Here is a 19,727-nt window from a genome sequence, read left to right on the forward strand (position 1 = left end):
CGTTATAATGTTCATATTTCTTCATAAATTAGACCATGTTATGGCTGTATTTCTCCCCTTCTAGGGTCAAGTATGGCAATATTGACAGTGTTAACTGTCGAGTCAAGGGTACAAAGAGTCGGAAAAAAAAAGGTCCCATTTCATACAGAATCGCGACCATATGTACAGAGCCATGGGACTTTCTGAGCCTGTAGAACCTCCTTGGCCCCTTGTCCTGTCGTATTCTTGTCTTTGTTTGCCAATTTTGATTCTTTTCGTTCATACGGGTATACGTTGTTTTGTACTCTGACTGATTCACGAACATATTCCCTGTTTCACTAAAACAAAAAAAGGTCATAGTTTTAAAATTTTCAAATCTATAGATACCAAAAAAATATCATCACTTTTGAACTTGATTCGTGGGAGAAAGTGAAGTGCAGAGAAGTGAGATTACTGATTGAAATGGTCAAAATCAGATGTGGGCGCGCAAGAGTGAAGTCGAAATCGGTCAAAAAAAGAAGAAGAGAGAAGACAAAAAGAGAAGGGGGTGAAATGAGACCTGAGGGTGAGCTTTCCATTGCGAGCAAGAAGCATCTTAATTGGTTGGGAACAAGAACTAAGAGGACATTTAACTTGAGGATGAAGAACTTTGAATCTTGGAATCCAAAAGTGACACCTCGGCTGCCACACTCCACTAGAGTTGTCATCTGGTGTTTGAGAGAGAGAGAGATGTGAAACATTTTTCAGAGTGGTTGTTGAGTCTCACACATGTGTAAGTGCGTGTTGTGTATTGCCGTCACACCCCCGTGTCAAATTGTGTACGACAACAACCATGCCTGACAGCGTAATATTCAAAACTAGGAAACCCCCACTAATGATTCTCTTCCAGCCTGTCACTCCTCCATGTCCTCTTCCTCCTCCTTCACTCTCTTTTACCACCAACAACGAAATCTCAACTTCATTTCTCATCTACGCCCCCACATCCAACTTTTCTACCTTTGCGGCATATTTATGATTAACAGTATTCCAACCTGCCCAACAGACGTGTAAATGAGTTTGACCTCACATTTTAACCCAAACCTCAAAATATTGAATTCATATATTTTTTTATCCATAAAAATTTATCTTCTCTGTGGAACACTGTTAATTCAGACTTGTCTGTAATACCGACCAGCACTTGGAAGCTAACTTTCATGACACACTCATATGTTGTCGTGCCTGCTGTTTTGGTACCACGTTGCACTACAGCACATTACATTGCATATGGAGTGCACATGGTTGGCGTCTCATGGTGCCCGCCTGTATTGATTGGGTGAAATATTTATTTTATCTTTTGATGGAAGGAACAGCATTAGTAGCAGTACGTGTGTACGAGTGTGTGTATACGTCTTCATGATTGTTTTGTGGAGCATCCTTCTATGTGAAGCCAGAGGATACTTTCGATCGAATCTTATCCCCCCAGAATCGTCCTTTTCTTATTCTTATGTTTTAACTGGTTAAATACAGCACACAGTACATATATAATTTGATGATTTATCCACTTCGCAAAACAGTACATGGAGATAGGTTAGACTTGTGTTTGTATATTTTTGGCAAATCAAATATTATTAATATGTATGTGGTGAATGGTGATTAACTAAGCTTTTCGGCTCATGATTAGCTAAGTATTTGAATCTCTCTGTTTGGTATGTATGGGTGTTGCCCGCCAATGTGGACAAACCATTATTTATTATTCCAATAATTCTTGAAAGAGAAATTACAAATAAAGAATCCAAAGTGTAAATGAAAAGCACTCTCTCAACAATTGGATACCAGCTAGATGCATAAAGGGGGGCACAATAGGAAAAAAAACAAAAATCTCGTGCTGATGTAATGTTATCACGTTTGTGCCTCGTTGTCGGTTTCTATAAATGAAATAGTTTATTCGAGTATTAACCAAAAGAGTTTGCCTCCGTTGAAGGTAAGATCTATTTAATTCAAATCAATGCTGATTCAAACGTGTCAACTGTTCAATATACTAGCCAGGGAGAAAAAACACGTCTAATGATGAACTTAATAATTTTAATTCATAACTATAAAAAAAAGATAATTTTAATTCAGACGAGGAGTGGATGTATACCTGTATGTATATATCTCTAACCGACACTTGCTTTTGTGCGTTAATTATTTTTGGTGTATTAAATGTTTTGTAATATATTTACGTATATTATTAGTCAACGCAGTGAGGAAGACGAAAGGGGGAAGACAGGCTTAAGATTGAAGTGTAAGATGTGAATGAACGGGATAAATGGGTGTAGAATAAGATGCGATGTCTTGTTATTGATCTAATTTCTAACACAGACATACATATCTGAAATCAAAGCCCTGACTCACTCACCCTCTTCTCTATCAAGATATTTTATTTATTTTCATTGTTCACAACACAAAATAAATATTTATATTCGCATTTATATCTATAGTATCACGAGTACTACATAGGTGTGCAACAACTATTTTATTTTTATTTGTGATAGAATTAAAAGTTATAGAGACAATACACATATATGCACATCATTTCGTATCATTCGTTTTATGACCAGAGAGGCACCTACATCGTCCAGCTTTATATCTCGGCCTTCAAATATTTCAATCAATTTCGTAATACTCTACGTTGCCACCGACGACGACGCTTTCTTCTTTTTCTCTGTTGTTGACTTGTTGTCGATATAAAGCTACTTTCTTTCAAATGCACAGACTTTAATCTTTGTATATAGTTTTCCTATCGCTATATAATCATTAATTGAGCTATTAAATAATAACAATGAAAACAATAAATAGATTAAAGGGGATGTGGAATCTCTTCTTCCTTTGAATACCTGAACAAATTAGACACACACATCACCTTCCACCAAATAGTTTGGCTTTCGTCGAACTTCACCTTAATTTTATTATTACACACTTACATTAACCATACTGTGTATTTATTTATGTATCTTTTTTTTTTTTGTGGACGAAACTATTGCCGACGCTGGCTTTGTCTATATATGAGACGGAGACATGGAACTAGCTGTTTAATTGATAATATATACTTGAGGATGTATCATTATGTTGAAGATCATCGAGTGTTGGTACTTTGGAAGTGGGAATGATTCAAGAGTTGAAAAATCTAGTTTAACTTAATAATTAGTACAAAGTAAGTGAATATTAATTGGGTTAATTAGGTGAAGATTAATAAAGATTTGTGACTAATAATATATACCGATTGTCTAGGAATTATGCTATACGTACTTCTAGTCCACACGAAACTAAACTGAAATATTATATAACAGTGACATCATGATGAGTTAATTCATTTTTAATGGAGCGAATTTGATGTTTAATTTAATCTCAGTGACAGTTTATCTACCCAATTAATATTGCTTTCTGGCTAATCACAGTTTAAATCGATCTTAATTGAAAACATTGAAACTGTTGGCCACTGATAATATTCTACTTGTGTTACTTTGTCTGTGTGACAGAGACATAAAAACGAAGTGATATTAGTATATTCCTAAAGTGTTAATTAGATGAATAATGATAATGTACAATGTGTATTAATGTCCCGAGCAAGTGTGTTGAAAAATGTTATGCGGTATTTGACTGGGGATAAAGGAGAATTAGGTGATGATATAGAAAGATTTGTGACTGTTGAAAATGATTATATATAGATAATTCGTTTCCCCCACCATCGGTCGTTGGTGTATTCTTTACAAAACATACATGACACGACGAAAATCCAGAAAATGCTAATCATAACATGTTGATGTAACCTGTTCTCTGACTTCAAACCAAGTTAATTATGCTCAGATTGAAGCAGTTCACACCCCTTTGAGATTAACTTCAACAGGATTAACATACACTGACTTGAAACTAATAAGTTCATTCAGGGATGATTAAGTTGGTAGGCTTTAATTTGCCAATAAAACTAGATGAGTTGATTTAATTTTTTTAAAGTGAAGCTTTTTCACTTGCGTGTCTTGGTAGGTTTGTAAACAATGTACGTAATATTCTTAGGTTCATCTGCAATATATTAATAGAAAGATGTTACTGATATAATTTTTTAAAATAATTAAATTAAACGGCAGATTCTTTCTGATGGGTAAGGGATGAGAAATTATATGAAATGGTTAAGAATTGGAAGTATGGGGAAAAACTAGATGAAGAGTAATGAAAGGATACCGTATTAATTTTAAGGGATGAAACAATTTTAAGTTCCTTGAGTTTTTTTAAGTTATTTATTTGATTCTTTAAATTTAATTTTTATTAATTTGGTCCCTTGATACCAACTTGAGAACAAACAGAAGAGAAAGCTTGATGAGCAGCAATGGAAGGGATTGATAGACGCGAAACCCACGGCAAGCAAAAACCAACGCTTAATGATAACGATGGTGACGACAACAACAACCCATGGTGTTACCTTTGATGGTTAACAGCAGGGGTTAGCCTGGAAACGATGATTCTCGGCTGAGGGGAGTGTCATTGTGGTGAACAAGAGAGGTTTTGTGGGAGGGAGAATTTTAAAAATTCTAAAATATAACAATCCATAAAAGTAGAGACAGCTGAATTTTTTTTTTAGCAGAAACTATATAACAATTATCTCAAACAATTGTTATAAAGTCTTGAAACTATATAACGCTTATTTATAAACAACCATTATATAGTTTATGAGATATAAATAACAAATAAAAAAAACTCTATACAATAATTATTTAAAATAACCGTTACATAGTTATGAAGACTTTATGAAAAGTACTTAAGTGGATTGAGTGCAACATATCATTTGTATTTTATCCAATTAAATACTTCAAATAATCTAAATAAAATTTAATGTGACATTTTTTTATTAATTTTATTTTTTTATAAAAGAATGCACACTTAATTTTTTGCCTTATCTTTTTCTATTATAATTAATATTAGAATTAATTTATATTTAATATTATTTAAATATTATTTTTTATTAAACAGATTACAAATGATATGATGTACTTGGTCTATTTAAGTATTTTTCAGACTTTATAACAATTGATTATAAACAACCACTATATAATCTCTATGAAAAAAATGAAAAATAATAAGATTATATAAAGGTGATTTATATTAATCGTTATATAAGACCAAAGACTATATCGTGATTACTTTCAACAAACGCTTAGGTCAAATCCCATTTTATCTATATAAATGGTTAAGGTGTTAAACACACTATTTTTAGAGCAGCGAATCCTTTCATGTTAGGCTTAACGTAATTGGAAATTAAAATCATTTTGAAGGGGCCTATTTATTCTTTTGGCCAGCAGGTATGATAATTACCTTTTTAAGCAAAGCGCATTATTCCTGATCAGTTTAGTGAACAAAACTATATACTTTGTTTTACTTTTAGAGCTTAGTGTCACGGGCTGAGAGTCTGGCGCAGCACACGGCGCCTGTGCGGCGTCCTGGAGCACTTCATAATTCTCAGGACAAGCCTTACCACAAACGGATCACACTGGTTTCGCCCTGCCATGGGCTCATCAGGGAGGCGGCACTAGCCCCCGACCAGTTGTGCACTCAGTTCGAAAACTGAGGCAGAACACCCCCAATGCCAATGTCGCCCCCTTTACCCATATTGTGCGAGGCTAACCAGCGGATCGTTCATTATCTTGGTCTTTACATGGTCACGGAGATATAATCCGTGACATTCTCCCACACCCAATCTAGCACGCCCTCGTGCTAGGGGAGAACGACTCCGCCCAAAGATCGTACGTACAGTACTGCCACAAACACATCAGCTTACTACTGAGTGGCCACCCTAGTCCTGCACTCTTCGGACCCACTCGCACCAGCGAGCCAACAGGAGTGGAGTCGACAACGGTCAACCTTCCCGCCTGAGTCCCCACTTTTGGACCCACCTACTCGGAGGCCTTTCTGGAGTGGTGCCGAGGTCGACCAGTCCCAACGTGGGACCCCACAGGCACACGGCAGTAAAGTACGTCTTATTCTGATACCACTCTGTCACGGGCTAAGAGTCTGGCGCAGCACACGGCGCCCGTGCGGTGTCCTGGAGGACCCGATAATCCTTAGGACAAGCCTTACCACATACGGATCACACTGGTTTCGCTCTGCCATGGGCTCATCAGGGAGGCGGCACTAGCCCCCGACCAGTTGTGCACTCAGTCCGAAGACTGAGGCAGAACACCCCCAATGCCAATGTCGCCCCCTTTACCCATATTATGCGAGGCTAACCAGCGGATTGTTCATTATCTTGGTCTTTACACGGTCACGAAGATATCATCCGTGACATTAGGCTTTTAAAAGTTCAGATTCGGGTAATGCGGTTTTTTCTTTTCTTAGCCTCTTGCGAATTGCATGAGTTGGGAAAAAATGGAAAAAAAAAAAAAAAAAGAAGAAGGGGGAGGTGGTTGGCATGCAGAACTAATGGTGCTGTTTTTTCCGCATAAGGTAAATTTTTTCTTTCTGGAGAAATTCCAATGCCTGGACCGCAGCTTGAAGTTTCTGGCCATCCCCTTCTAAATTAATTATCGTGATCACGGTGGAAGAAACCAAACGTTTATTTCGTTTTTTTTTAATAAAAAATATAGCTTTGAATATCTGGCAAAATCTTGACTTGGCTCTGGATCTCATTCCCTCGTTGGGACTGGCAGAAATAATTGGCTAAAAAAAAAAAACTAACTTGATTTTTCATTATGATTTAATTTTTTTTTACTTCTTTAGTTTTATTACTCTACCTCTTGTTTTCATTCACATTTTTTTGGGTAGTAAATTATTTGATATTTAGCAATACTGAGATATTTAAATTAAAGTCAGGACAGGTCTTCCTTGAATGAAGCTCCTTTAGAATTTCATATTAACTCCTTTTTTTTAAAAAAATATATATATGCGATACTGGATAATTTTTCACTCGATCCAAGCTCATCATTAAAAAAGTATTGGCAAGATTTAGGTCTTAGTGTTAAGAAAAGATTGTGAGAGCAACCGAAAAGATGCGAACATCTTTAATGGGGTATATTGAATTATAACAAATTTTAAAAAAAAGTAAATATTTAATAAAATTAAAAGATTAGAAACGCATCCCTGCAGCAAAGAAAATTTGCTACTAGCCCCTGATAGTTGGAGCACGTGGATGTGCGAATATTCGGATATAATTTATTCGACCTAAAATTAAAATTCCGTAAAATCACCAAAATCATGTTGACTGATAATTAATAATTATTTAATAATGTAATGATAACTCGCGCAGTGTGACTTTTTTTTTTTTCATTTGCCAGACGCATTGTGAGAGCTAATACTGTGAAGCACTCCATGAACTAATATATGTTATAGAAGTATAAAAAAAAAATACTATGCTGAAATAATGATTATATATCCTTAATTAAATTCAACGTGAATAGGGTTTATAATTAAAGCCTGAAGAAGTTTATCGGCATTCGGCAGTGAGCTAGAGGATCACAAGCGCAACAATCCCTCTAAAGGGTGGTTGATATGTGTTGTCGTTTCAAACGTATTTTTATTTATTCAATTCAATAAACGAAGGATCGCCAATCAATTGAATTATAATCGCTGACCAACTAGACTCTTCGATAACTAATCTTGTTTAACGTTAATGAGATCACCTCATAATTTAATTAATTAATTTGTTGTACTAAGTCTCAGAGAATTTTCAGATACTTCTATATTCTCATTTGTTTTTCCAAATGGTGTCGCTATTATCGTCACTCAATAATTTGTAAAGGTGGAAATCATCTTTTGTAAGGAGTTCGATACTTCAATGCCTCGAACAGAATTACAGGTTATTTGGCTTAGAAAATCCGGATTGATCTGAAAAGTTTTTTTAAAAGAAAAACCCATCAAAATTAATATCCATAAATAATCAAAAATTACAAGCAGCTTAATTCTATTCTATTATTTTAAATACAGTTAATTCATTGAGATTTGAATTCAGTGAATGCATAAATTTATTAACTCAATGAGCGTACACGTCTCTATTATAACCATTAACTTTTATCAAAACTTAAAAAGTAGTAATATACATTTTCATTAAAAAATTAAAACAATCCCCCCGATCAGAATACTCCACGTTTTATTCGGTTAAAAAAAAAAAACACTTCACATCCACTCAAAAGATTTAAAATTTAATACTTTTTAAATATTGCACAACAAAATTTTTAATAATTATTTGGCTAAATTAAATGATTATTATCATATCATACAAAACATATACTGAGTAAGTAAATTTAGGCCATTTAGCTTATTCAAATTCAATTCATTGAGACTGAATATGATCGATTTAGCTCAAGAAGAATGCTAACAATTTTAATGTGTATTATGCTCAGTTAGAACTCTTCCATTTGATTTACCAGGTAGGTCACGGCCCACAGAAAGAAGGCATGTTTCGTCAAGCTATTCGCAAAAGGGAGAATGTAAAAACTGAGAATCAAATAAAGGGAGGCGTCTGTTTGAATGAATATTGTATCGTGTGGAGTACACATTTATTTGTAAGAGGGCTTTTTTTTTTTTTTTTGTAGGTTTGTAAGAAGGCATTTTGAATTTGACCCATTGTTTACCAAACCAAAAAGAAGAAGAAGAGGAAGAAGAAGAAGACATCTTCTGTGCAGCCGAAGCATCATAGTTGTAGGGGCGGATCTAGAAGTTAATAGATGAGGGGGCCAACCTGAAAATAAAATATTGAATTGGGGGCCAAAATCTATTTTAAAAATTTCTAAAGAGGAGTATAAGTTTGCTTGCATCCCATCCGTCTCTCCTTAGCTGTCACATACACGTGGATAGTAGTGAGGGCAAATCCGTGAATTCATTTAATGATTGAATGGTCATAGTCCACTGGCACTTAAATCAATTGACTACTTTGTTTATGAACCGTGCTTATATTGCCGTTTCATCTCTAAACATCGACGTTGTTGCACTTGGCCTATGCAACCTTTCTTCAATAAAACAATAATAATAAAATTTATTTAAATCATATAAATAATAATTTAATATATAATGTCAATAAAGTCTTTCAAAAATTTTTTGTCAATAACTTTTTTAGAGAATAGGTCATTTTATTTTTATTAATAAATTATAATTTTTTTTTCAATTTTTGTGATTCTTTAAAAAAAGAATTGTGAGTTTTTAAATAAAAATTGTGAGTGAAGATTGTTATTTTAAGAATTTATTTTTCAATAATAAAAATTATATTTTAAAAATTATAATTTTTTGTTCAATTCTTATGATTCACAGAATAAAAGTTGTTATTCTTTAAATAAAAATTGTGATTAAACTTTTTTTAAATAACAAAAATGACACATGATAATTTGTGATTTCTTATTCAATTTTTATAATTTACAAAATAAATGTTGTGATTCTTTAAATAAAAGTTGTAATTAAATCTTGTTGTTTTCAATAAAGATAAATGATCTTTTTCTTAAAAAAATTATTGACAAAAAGGTTACTAGAGCCTTCATTTTTATTATGGCATTTTAAATAATTAAATTGTCAGTTACAAAATTTAAAAGTCTTTTATTGTCACTATCCCTTCTTTAATTAACTATCTATTCTCTGTAATTTTAATTTGATTAAAATTTATTCTCTTGAACAAAAATTTTTATAATGTGCATACTTTACTACGTCTCAAATTATAAAATAATTTTAAATAAAATTATATATATTAATAAATTTTTTTTGGTACAATCAATAAATCTTATTTAATATATTTTGTAATATTATTTTTTAAGACAAAATATAAATGTTTAAAAATGTTTTTCATTTTATGCTTTATTTTTTAAATAATATTAAAAAGAGAGAATGTCAAAGAATAATAATATTAGAAAAGTATAATTAATAAAATTTTATTTTTATTAATATATCTTATATTTTAAAATACTAAAACTATTTTAAAAATATTTTATAATTTAGAAGAAGAGGACTATAATATATTAAAATGTAACATTATTGAAGTTGACTCACTGGCACATTGCAGTTAAATATAGAGATTATGCTAAAATATTTTAACTTTAATTAAATTAAAAAGTTTCATCCTATAATAAACAAAATAATTACTACTATGACGCAATATATGATAATGTGCCGCCACCAGGTGGACACGTCAAGTTCGTTTATTTAATTTAATTCTTTAAAATATAATCCTATGAAGTTAGGGCAGGGTTTAAATTGAGGGATTTTGATTTTAAATTCAAAATCTCTTATTTAAAATTTATATATTTTATTTTTTTTATCTGGATGGTTTAAAAAAAATTAATAAAGAAAGAGAGATGAAATGGGATTTGCAACGAAAGTAAAAAAATTAAAAATAATGATTTTATTTATATTTTTAACTAATAACACATGATAATAATACAAACAGTAACAGTAAAAATGTGAAGAGAATAAAATATTTAAAAAAAATTAAAATTTTAAATAATCAGGGTATAAAAAATTTTAAAATATAAATGAATTATAATTTCAAGTGAATTTAGATATTCATAAGTTTTTTATATCAAAATAAAAAATTTAATTTAAATTCAAACCCTTGTTAGTTTATTTCCAAACTAAATGCCATACACTCTGGGGAAAAAAACTAACTGCTGCGTTTGCTATTTTAAAAGTTGTTACGACTTACAAGTTACTGGCAAAAAAAATAAAAAAAAAAGTCACAAAACTCTAATTGTGAACAATATGAAAGCAATTAGGATACAAATATACACGCCATCAGTTATTTTGGGGGGGGGGGGGAACATTCGCTCAGACGTAGTTGAAAGCTAGCTGAAAAGTGGTGTAAAATGTAATTATTATTAAATACTTCAGGATGAAAGATTAATGTACTAACTAATTAATCTCGATTTTCATACTGATGGAGATTTATTTGTTTCAAAATCACATAAAATTTAAGGAATAAATTAACATTCATGTTAATCATTAGGAATGATATAATAACTACATACTCTTGCTACTTTTCTATAATATATTAATAATTCTGTATCTATGTTCTTATATAGAAAACCATGAGCAGAATACGGGTATGATTTCTCTCTCTCTCTCTCTCTGTTTTTTTTTTTTAATGCACAAGTGAAAAACTGACGCCTTGTAGCAAAATCATATGCCCAAGAATGTAATCATCATTAGTATTATTAATATCATTACTATTATTTTTGGCAAAAAAAATATCATTACTATTATGTTTTTTTTTTTTTCATTTCGATTTTTAGATTTTTATTTTTCCAGCCACTACATCACTGTGTCTCTATTCCCCCTCTTGCTTGACGCGAAAAAAAGGATTGTGTTACTTATAGCTCCAGGGTGATTCAGCATCGAGAGGCAGAGACTGGCACATTATAAAAGCCTAACAACACTCAGAGGCACAACACCCATCCGATACTCTTCGGGCCTCTCTCTCTCTCTCTCTCTCTCTCTCTCTCTCTACCCCTCCCCTCTCTCTCTCTCACACATTTTTGTTTTATTAGTTACATATTTACAGTCACGAAGCTCCTTAATTCTCTGCTTCCGCTTCTGTAAATGTTGTCTGCTTCCGCATTCCTCTGAATTGATTACAGAAGCAGAGAAGAAGGACGCAGAGAGAGAAGAGGATAGACTCGAGCAACACAAACTTAGCTTCCTTTCCTGTCTTCTTTAGCTTCTGCTATTACTTCTGGGGTCTCATTGCTCCAGATCCGCCTCAGTTTTCTTCAAGCTCAGTGGGGTTTTAGCCACAGTGACAAACATTCCAGCTCTGCCTCCATTGTTTTGCGTGGCCCTGAAGCAAAACACCAAACAGAGATATCCCTCCTTCTTTATCAAAAGTTGCTTCTTTAAATCCTTCTAGTGGGTTTTGCCTCCTCTGTTTCTCTGACGACCCATTACTGTAAAGGGAAGGGGGAAAAAAAAGCTTCAGAATGGATCGTCTTTCATCCACGACCGTTCTTCCAGACGCATTTCAAGGGGCCAGAGATGATATTACTATGCAACTCGGGTTCATCTGGGGTCAAATCAAATTACCATTGGTGGTTCCTCTGCTAAGACTGGCAGTATTTCTGTGTCTGGTCACGTCGCTGATGCTTTTCGTGGAGAGGGTGTATATGGGCATTGTCATTACCTTGGTGAAGCTGTTCGGCCGAAAACCAGAGAAGCGTTATAAATGGGAACCACTAAAGGACGACGTTGAGCTGGGAAACTCGGCTTATCCTATGGTTCTCGTTCAAATCCCAATGTACAACGAAAGAGAGGTACTCCAATATACCCACTTCGGTTTCTAGCTCGCACAGTCCATCGGAATTGCATTATTAATTCTCGGTATTAGAATTCAGGTTAAGTTCTGTTGGATCTACTTGTTAATGCAGGTTTATCAGCTTTCGATTGGAGCAGCATGTGGGCTTTCTTGGCCTTCCGACAGAATCATAATACAAGTTCTCGATGATTCCACAGACCCGACAATCAAGGTGAACAGAAAAATCCAGACACGGATTATAATATTACTACATATTTAACATGGCATTATCGAGGATTGATGTCGGGAAGTGAACGGATAAATTGCAGGCTCTGGTGGAGCTAGAATGCCAAAGATGGGCAAGCAAAGGGATAAACATAAAGTACGAGGTAAGAGACAACAGAAATGGGTATAAAGCAGGTGCTCTAAAAGAGGGAATGAAGCATGGCTACGTTAAGCACTGCGACTATGTTGCCATTTTTGACGCTGATTTTCAGCCTGAGCCTGATTTCCTCTGGCGTTCAATACCTTTCCTTGCTCACAACCCTGAAATCGCCCTCGTTCAGGCTCGCTGGAAATTTGGTAATTAACTCTTTCTCATTAAACATCTTCCTTTTTTTGTTAGGTTTTTTTTTTCTTCTTGTCCAATGGCGGCTCTATACTCTTAATTAAATCTCGTTTTCCACGATGAGAGTTCTAAAAGCAGAGTTTCCTCCAGAAAACTGTCGGTGGGTTATTACTTTTTTGTTTTTGTTTTGGAAATTCTCTCTGGGCGGAGAGAGGTGGGTCCTACCTGGTGGTTCCATGACATTACAAAAATTACAGTAGAGTCGTCCCTGCCTCCCTGGTTGTCTTCGTTCCAAGGCACGTATGCATCTCGTATCGTCTTCCTTGATTTGCTTTTCTGTTGTTGTTGAGATGGGACCCGCTCTATAAAGTTTAAACTACCCTCCAATAAAATATTATATAAAAATTGGTGAACACAATGCTTCGGTGCTTCCGGCTGATTCTTTTCCTTTGTCCGATGGCCTGTAATAGAGGGCACTTCAATAATAGCAAGTTAACAACAAATAATGGTTCTCGTGAGTTTCTCCCCTTTTATGCTGTTAATAAGTTAATAATAACAAACAGCAGCAATTAATTCTATAGCTGTTGGAGCCGAAAAGTAGGCTAATAGTTGGGCCACATCTTAGGGGGGCAAAGAAGAGGTAAATATTTCCGAAAGTGTGTTCAAGATCAGTTAAGAGGAGAAAAATAGAGAAACCTTGCCTTTTTCATAATTAGCCTTATTTTAGCGTAGCTCATCCTCCACTACTTACAACCTTGTGGAGGAAAGTCCTGTGAGACACATGGCCTATTTGGTTTCTGTTTTTAAAAATTATGTTTTGTTTTTAAAAAAACAAAAAATATATATATTTGGATAAATTTTTTATATTAAATTATTTTCAAAATTGTTATCATTTTTTGTCTTTAAAAAATAGAAATATCCTAAAGTCATTTTCATTTCTTTTTTTTTTAATGTTTTCAAAACACACCACATTTGATTACTAGAAAATTTAGTAAGTTTAATCAATTTCTATTATTAACCTCTGTTATTAACCACCCACAACCACAACTATCAGCCTATTTTGTAATTTTAAAATTGTTTTTAAATTAACATAATCAAATAGATTTTCATTTTGTTTTGAAAAAAACAATTCTAAAAATTGTATCACAAAATACTTTATAAAAACAAAAAAATGAGAACAAAATTAAATAGGCCCTTAAATTCGCTAACATTTTCTTACATATATTGTTGGAACGTACTAGTAAATGATAATATACTTTCAAGGCTAATATAATACAGAGATCACACTTGTTCTACCTGAACAACCAATCACATAGATACACTCCTTTCCTTTTTAATTATAGGGCAAAGTTTTAAAACTTTACTTACTTGTAAATAGAAGGTAGAGATGTGATAATTAATTTCTTTTCAACTTTACCCCTCCTTAACTGCAACAAGTTGTTAGCAATTACTCCATTCGGATTAGAACATCTTCTAGAAGACATGTTTGATAAAAAATACAGAATATTAGGTAGTTTTTATAATTATTTTTTCAACTATATCCCTTATTTATTATTATTTTTGAATAAATAATGCATTAAAATTTTAATTTTTATTATTAAGATATTTATATAAGATATTTAATGAGGGTATGATTGGGGAGATATAAAATTTTTAAAGAGATTAAGATTTTTCCTAATTTTTTTTAGAATCATAAGATAATTATCAATGCATTATATTATAGCCTAGATGAAGTCGCTTATTTTTAATTTTCATACAGTACTTTATTATGATTATTAATATAAGTGAAGAAAAAGTCAAACAATTTTTACAAGCTTTAGGTATCAACTACCACTCTTTCATGCCCGTGAAATTAGTTAACTCTGTATTATAATTAGTATGGGGGAGAGAACAATAAATCTGGTAAACATGTCCTCCTCTTGAGATCGGAAATGCAATGATACTTTGTGAGGAACATTTATTGACAATTGAGTGAGTGTAGAGAATGCTGAGATGAGAAAGAGAGGGTAAAGTCCACTTCTTCCACTAGCCAAGAATAGTAAAGGACATGTGCAAAGGCAGAACACTCGTAAAGGGATGGTCCATGTCCTTGAATTATTAGTGTTGGGCGCTCGTGGTCGTGGCCACATATGAAAGGAAGGTGTCTCAAAGCAAGGGTATATCTGTCTCTTGTGATTGACACCATCCTTCTTCTTATGGTGCTATCATTGTGGTCGTTGATGTCATCATTGTGGTTACTCCTAGTCTGCTGCTTCATCTCTCTCATCATCTTCCTCTCTTCCTTCTTTCTGTATCCGGCACCTGCATGTGCAGCTTTTAATGGTGGACTTCATTTCCCAGTCACTGTCTCTCTCTACTAGCCGACCAATGAATTTATTTCCCCCATCTCTTCCGCAAAAATCATTCTAAAACTAGCAGCATACCACGTTGGAAACGCTGACGTGGCCTTTTTCCTTCTTTGCAGTGAACTCCGACGAGTGTTTAATGACCAGGATGCAAGAGATGTCGCTGGATTACCATTTTACCGTGGAACAGGAAGTGGGGTCCTCCACGTACGCTTTCTTCGGTTTCAACGGTAAGCCACACGATTCCAAATATGATTTACTTTCCGTCTTTTACATCAGATCAGGAATAAAAAATCCAATCACGTTGGGATGAGTTTTACGTTGAAAATGAAATGAGAAGCGAATATTAACGTCAGGGACTGCTGGAGTATGGAGGATTGCAGCGCTGAATGAGGCTGGTGGATGGAAGGATAGGACCACTGTAGAAGATATGGACCTTGCCGTCCGAGCCAGTCTCAAGGGCTGGAAATTCCTCTACTTGGGCAAAATCCAGGTTTACTTTCTCTTCTCTTCAACATTTTTATGCTCTTGAATACGGTCATTCCTACAAATGCATGTCTTGTTAAACTTGTTTTTACTGTAACAGGTCAAGAATGAACTGCCTAGCACTTTCAAGGCCTACCGCTTCCAACAGCACAGGTGGTCTTGTGGCCCGGCAAATCTCTTCAGGAAAATGGTAGCGGAGATTGTCAGAAACAAGGTGAGCTATTGCCTTCCCTGTATTCACCAAAGAGCACGTTCTCTGTTCTTCATCCTCTGAGTTGGCAAGTGTGTGTATCTGCTGTGCAGAAAGTGTCTTTGTGGAAGAAGTTACACGTCATTTACAGCTTCTTCTTCGTTAGAAAGGTGGTGGCCCACATCAACACGTTCGTGTTCTATTGCATTGTATTACCAGCGACAGTTTTGGTGCCAGAGGTTGTTGTCCCAAAATGGGGAGCTGTGTATATCCCTTCCATCATCACCCTCCTCAATGCGGTCGGAACTCCAAGGTTTCTCCTCGTAACCCAAGCTAGCATATGTATCTAGAAGGTCTTGAAGACAACCTTTTGCTGTGATTCTCGTACTTGTATTGATTTTGTTGAACATGTTTCCTGTTTTAAGGTCGCTTCACTTGCTTGTCTTCTGGATTCTTTTTGAGAACTGCATGTCTCTACATCGAACAAAGGCAACGATTATTGGTCTGCTTGAGGCGAGTCGAGTGAATGAATGGGTTGTCACTGAGAAGCTTGGAGATGCTTTCAAGGCTAAAGCTGCGGCTAAAGCACCCAAGAAACCTCGATTCAGGATTGGAGACAGGTAACATTTTTGGCTTAATTGTCTCATAAGATTCCCTGCTAGCTTTCCGAATCAGAATTACTTACCGATATAAGTGGTCTGCGTGAAAATATCATATCATGATAGGATTCACTTGCTGGAACTTGGAGTCGGATTCTACCTCTTCTTCTGTGGCTGCTATGATCTCTTGTTCGGGAAAAATCACTACTTTATATTCCTTTATATGCAAGCAATTGCCTTCTTCATCTTGGCTTTTGGATATGTTGGCACCTTCGTTCCCAACTCCTAGAAGACTCTATTCGTTCGGCAATTCCAGTTTCTGTGCAATGATTCTCTCTTCTTTGTAAAATAGTGTTGTGCTTTCAGCAAGGTTCTGTCAATTATATAGGTTGTTAGTACAAAAGAAAAGAAAAAAGGCGATCACTTCTCAACTATATGCATGGTCAGAAAGTGACTTGAAAGAATTGAGTTGTTTTTCTTGTGAATAGTGAGCAAAGATACGGAGATTACAAAGTTGTTGCCATGGAAATGAAGTATACAGAAGAGAAGAAACACAGCACTGGGGGCGTCGGATCCTCTAGAGAGCAGAACATCTTTGCTATTGGATGGATTGTTTCTTAGATTTTGCAGTATTTCTTCACCATTATTACTTTTTTCTATTTCGGGGGGTTTCTCTACAGTGTATTCGTTTTTACAGTTTGAAGAGATGGGAAAAGATTACACAAATATTATTTTCTTTCTTTCTTTCTTGGTATCCCCTTTCTATTCATATCTGTGAATTGAATGGAAAAGGAAGCCAATAGGGAATAAAGGCTCATCCCACTTTAGCTTGTGAATGCATTTATTAGAGTCCGCTTTGCAGATGGTAAGTGGACAAGAGTTATTGCTGGAGAAACAGAGAAAAAATAAAGTCATTTGCCTTATAAAGATATATATTTTTGTAAATGGCATATCCAAAGGATCTGTGTCTTTCTATCTATCCCATTAATGCTCCACGAAACCATTATTTAAGATAGCTGTCAATTCTTCCATCTGATAAATAGAATGGAGATTTTAATGGGTTCTATTTTTAAAAATGAAATTTTATGTTATAAAATTTTAATAGAAAGATGATGTAAGATAAAAAAGTAATTCGAAATAATTTAAAACTTTAAAACTTTCTTTTCTTTTCTTTCCTTTCTTTTAATAAAACCCATTAAAATCAATCCTGATCTTCTTTTCCCTCAAATCAAACAGAAGGTAAAGAGAGATTCTCCTAGCATGCCAACAAAGATGCTTCTTGGTAAGATTAGAAGCTTTAAAAATATCCTCCAAAACCAAGAGGCATTGTGAGGTATTTTTAACTATAGCTTAGAATTTTTAAAATATTTGATTTTGATTGTTTTTCTAAGAAAGAATGCTCCTCAACATTAAGCACTCTCCAAATTTGCTTGGCCAAAAGAGCCAGATTCATGTTTTAAGTGTTCCTTAATCTAGAACCACCCTCTTAGGTAGGGGGAAAAAAAGAATTTTCCTTTTGCTAAGGAAGGCTTTCAAAGAACATCTTCTTCAATTTAGGCAAGTGCTCTATTTAAAGAAAGCATTTGAAGTTTCAATTGAAAGCTTTGTCTTTCATTTAAAACTCTCCTTTTTATCTTGAAGCTTGTCCATGAGATTATTCTTGCAAGAAATATTTTACGAAAATACTATCACAATTTCACTTTGCAATGTATCTTTGGCTGTAATTCTCCAAAATCTCCTAACCACATTTTTTGTGATTATCCTTATACTAGAGCTATTTAGTTTGGCTTTATGGCTATGCGCTTCTCTAATTTCTTAAATAGGTGGTTTATTTCTTTAATATTGTAGATTTCTTATGAACTCCATCATACTCAACAAGACCAGCTTTTGGAAAGCATATTTTTTCTAATTCACTTGATATGGTTCTATGGAAAGATTATTCATGTTGATCAAGTTAATTGTCAATTTCAAGGACAATATTTACAGTGTCATAATGACTAATTGCCACATATTTCAAGAGTAAAGTTCAGCGCGTATTTTGCTTTAGCCTCATATTCAACTCGGTCTTCCTATTTGGAGTGTTAAGCTTCACTTATTCAAGAAACTGAAAAAAGCCGACTGCGTTATTCATTTCTCTCTCAATGAGAAAGTCTGTGCTGAGGTGATTTTTTGCATATTTGGATATATATCTTCTTCACTCTTCATGACTTTCTGTTTTTGAACTTTCTTGCTTTGAATTTAGAATTTCTCTTGAAGTTTCTTTCAGAATTGGCCAAATCTGCAGTCTTGCATGTTTGGCACAATGAGGGAATTTGCTTATGCCCTACACGAAATCACCTCCTTAATCAGGATGTCCTTATATTTTTACAAGACTTTACCAGCTGCAGAGCTCAAAAGTGCAGTCCTGAAACCTTTATATTTTCGCTTTTACTCTATCTAGTTTTATTGTTAATTTTGTTTTAACGTTGTCATAGTAGCTACATTTTCTTGTTAATATATTTATCTTTTTTATTAAAAAAATGAAGGTAAAAGAGAGAGGTTTAGTAAAAGAATGAGATAATAGGCGAGAGACCTCAATTTTATAGGGTGCATGTATAGAAATTAGACCCGCCATCTTCTCCTATCTATTTTGATCCATATTGCTATTCATCTTATTTAAGAATTTATTTGGTTAAAGGGAAAGGGATGGGAGGGATTTTGCTTTCCTTCTTTTATTTGATTTGAAAAAGTGAAGAAAAAATCTCAATGTCATTAAAACCGAATCGGATATTAAACTAATCAAGGTACTAGTTCACGGTTTAATAATTGGATTGAGGTTGAACCGAGGTCAGACCGTTTATAATTAAATTAATATATTTCAAATATTTATATGTTAAAAATTATAATTATAGTACTTAAATTAATATTTTTTATAAAAAAATATTACTTTAAGTAATATAATTTAAACACTTCCTCACCAATACCATCCTAAAGTTTGTGGCCTCCATTTATTTGACTTTTTTTTTCTAAAAAGTTAAAACATTTATTATATTTGGTTTCTCATATGATTTAGCTTGCGTGCATAAAGATGGTTTTGCTTTTTCACGAGTTCTTCTCACTTCTTCTTGGACCAATAAGGCTGACTCCTTATGCCTTATGGCTTACATAATAGCTAGGAGCTACATAGATATTAGTGTCCCCAAAGAGAGTCATTTGATTCAAAGACTAAGTGTGCCACGAGCTTGTTAGGTGCGACTGGTAACAGATCGAGAGGGAGCTTCAGTCGCAAGATGAAGAGAGAGATTGATGATGCAAAGCTCGAGTGCGATGACTGATGAGGAAGAATGAAGAGGACTCAGTGATTCATGAAGAA

The 19,727-nt window shown here is 34.1% G+C and overlaps 1 protein-coding gene across 1 annotated transcript; it reads left to right on the plus strand.

Moving 5' to 3' along the window:
• The first annotated feature begins 11,347 nt into the window (after positions 1 to 11,347).
• Positions 11,348 to 17,115, plus strand: LOC129291480 (glucomannan 4-beta-mannosyltransferase 9-like). Its single transcript, XM_054928854.1, has 9 exons — positions 11,348 to 12,206; positions 12,321 to 12,419; positions 12,517 to 12,769; positions 15,220 to 15,330; positions 15,457 to 15,593; positions 15,687 to 15,800; positions 15,890 to 16,089; positions 16,202 to 16,396; positions 16,502 to 17,115. Exons 1-9 carry the CDS (start codon positions 11,877 to 11,879, stop codon positions 16,662 to 16,664), a joined length of 1,602 nt encoding a protein of 533 aa, XP_054784829.1. The 5' UTR covers positions 11,348 to 11,876; the 3' UTR covers positions 16,665 to 17,115.
• Positions 17,116 to 19,727: the final 2,612 nt, after the last annotated feature.

Source organism: Prosopis cineraria, unplaced genomic scaffold, assembly GCF_029017545.1.
Source record: "Prosopis cineraria cultivar Desert tree isolate PC_DT_omini unplaced genomic scaffold, ASM2901754v1 PC1, whole genome shotgun sequence".
Classification (NCBI taxonomy): Eukaryota; Viridiplantae; Streptophyta; class Magnoliopsida; order Fabales; family Fabaceae; genus Prosopis; species Prosopis cineraria.

Bases quoted from the DNA above. Each gene is read 5' to 3' on its own strand.
- LOC129291480 (XM_054928854.1), top strand. From the start codon at position 11,877: ATGGATCGTCTTTCATCCACGACCGTTCTTCCAGACGCATTTCAAGGG. The intron at 12,420-12,516 runs GTGAACAGAAAA...GATAAATTGCAG, and splicing joins CCACAGACCCGACAATCAAG to GCTCTGGTGGAGCTAGAATG. The intron at 12,770-15,219 runs GTAATTAACTCT...CCTTCTTTGCAG, and splicing joins TCAGGCTCGCTGGAAATTTG to TGAACTCCGACGAGTGTTTA.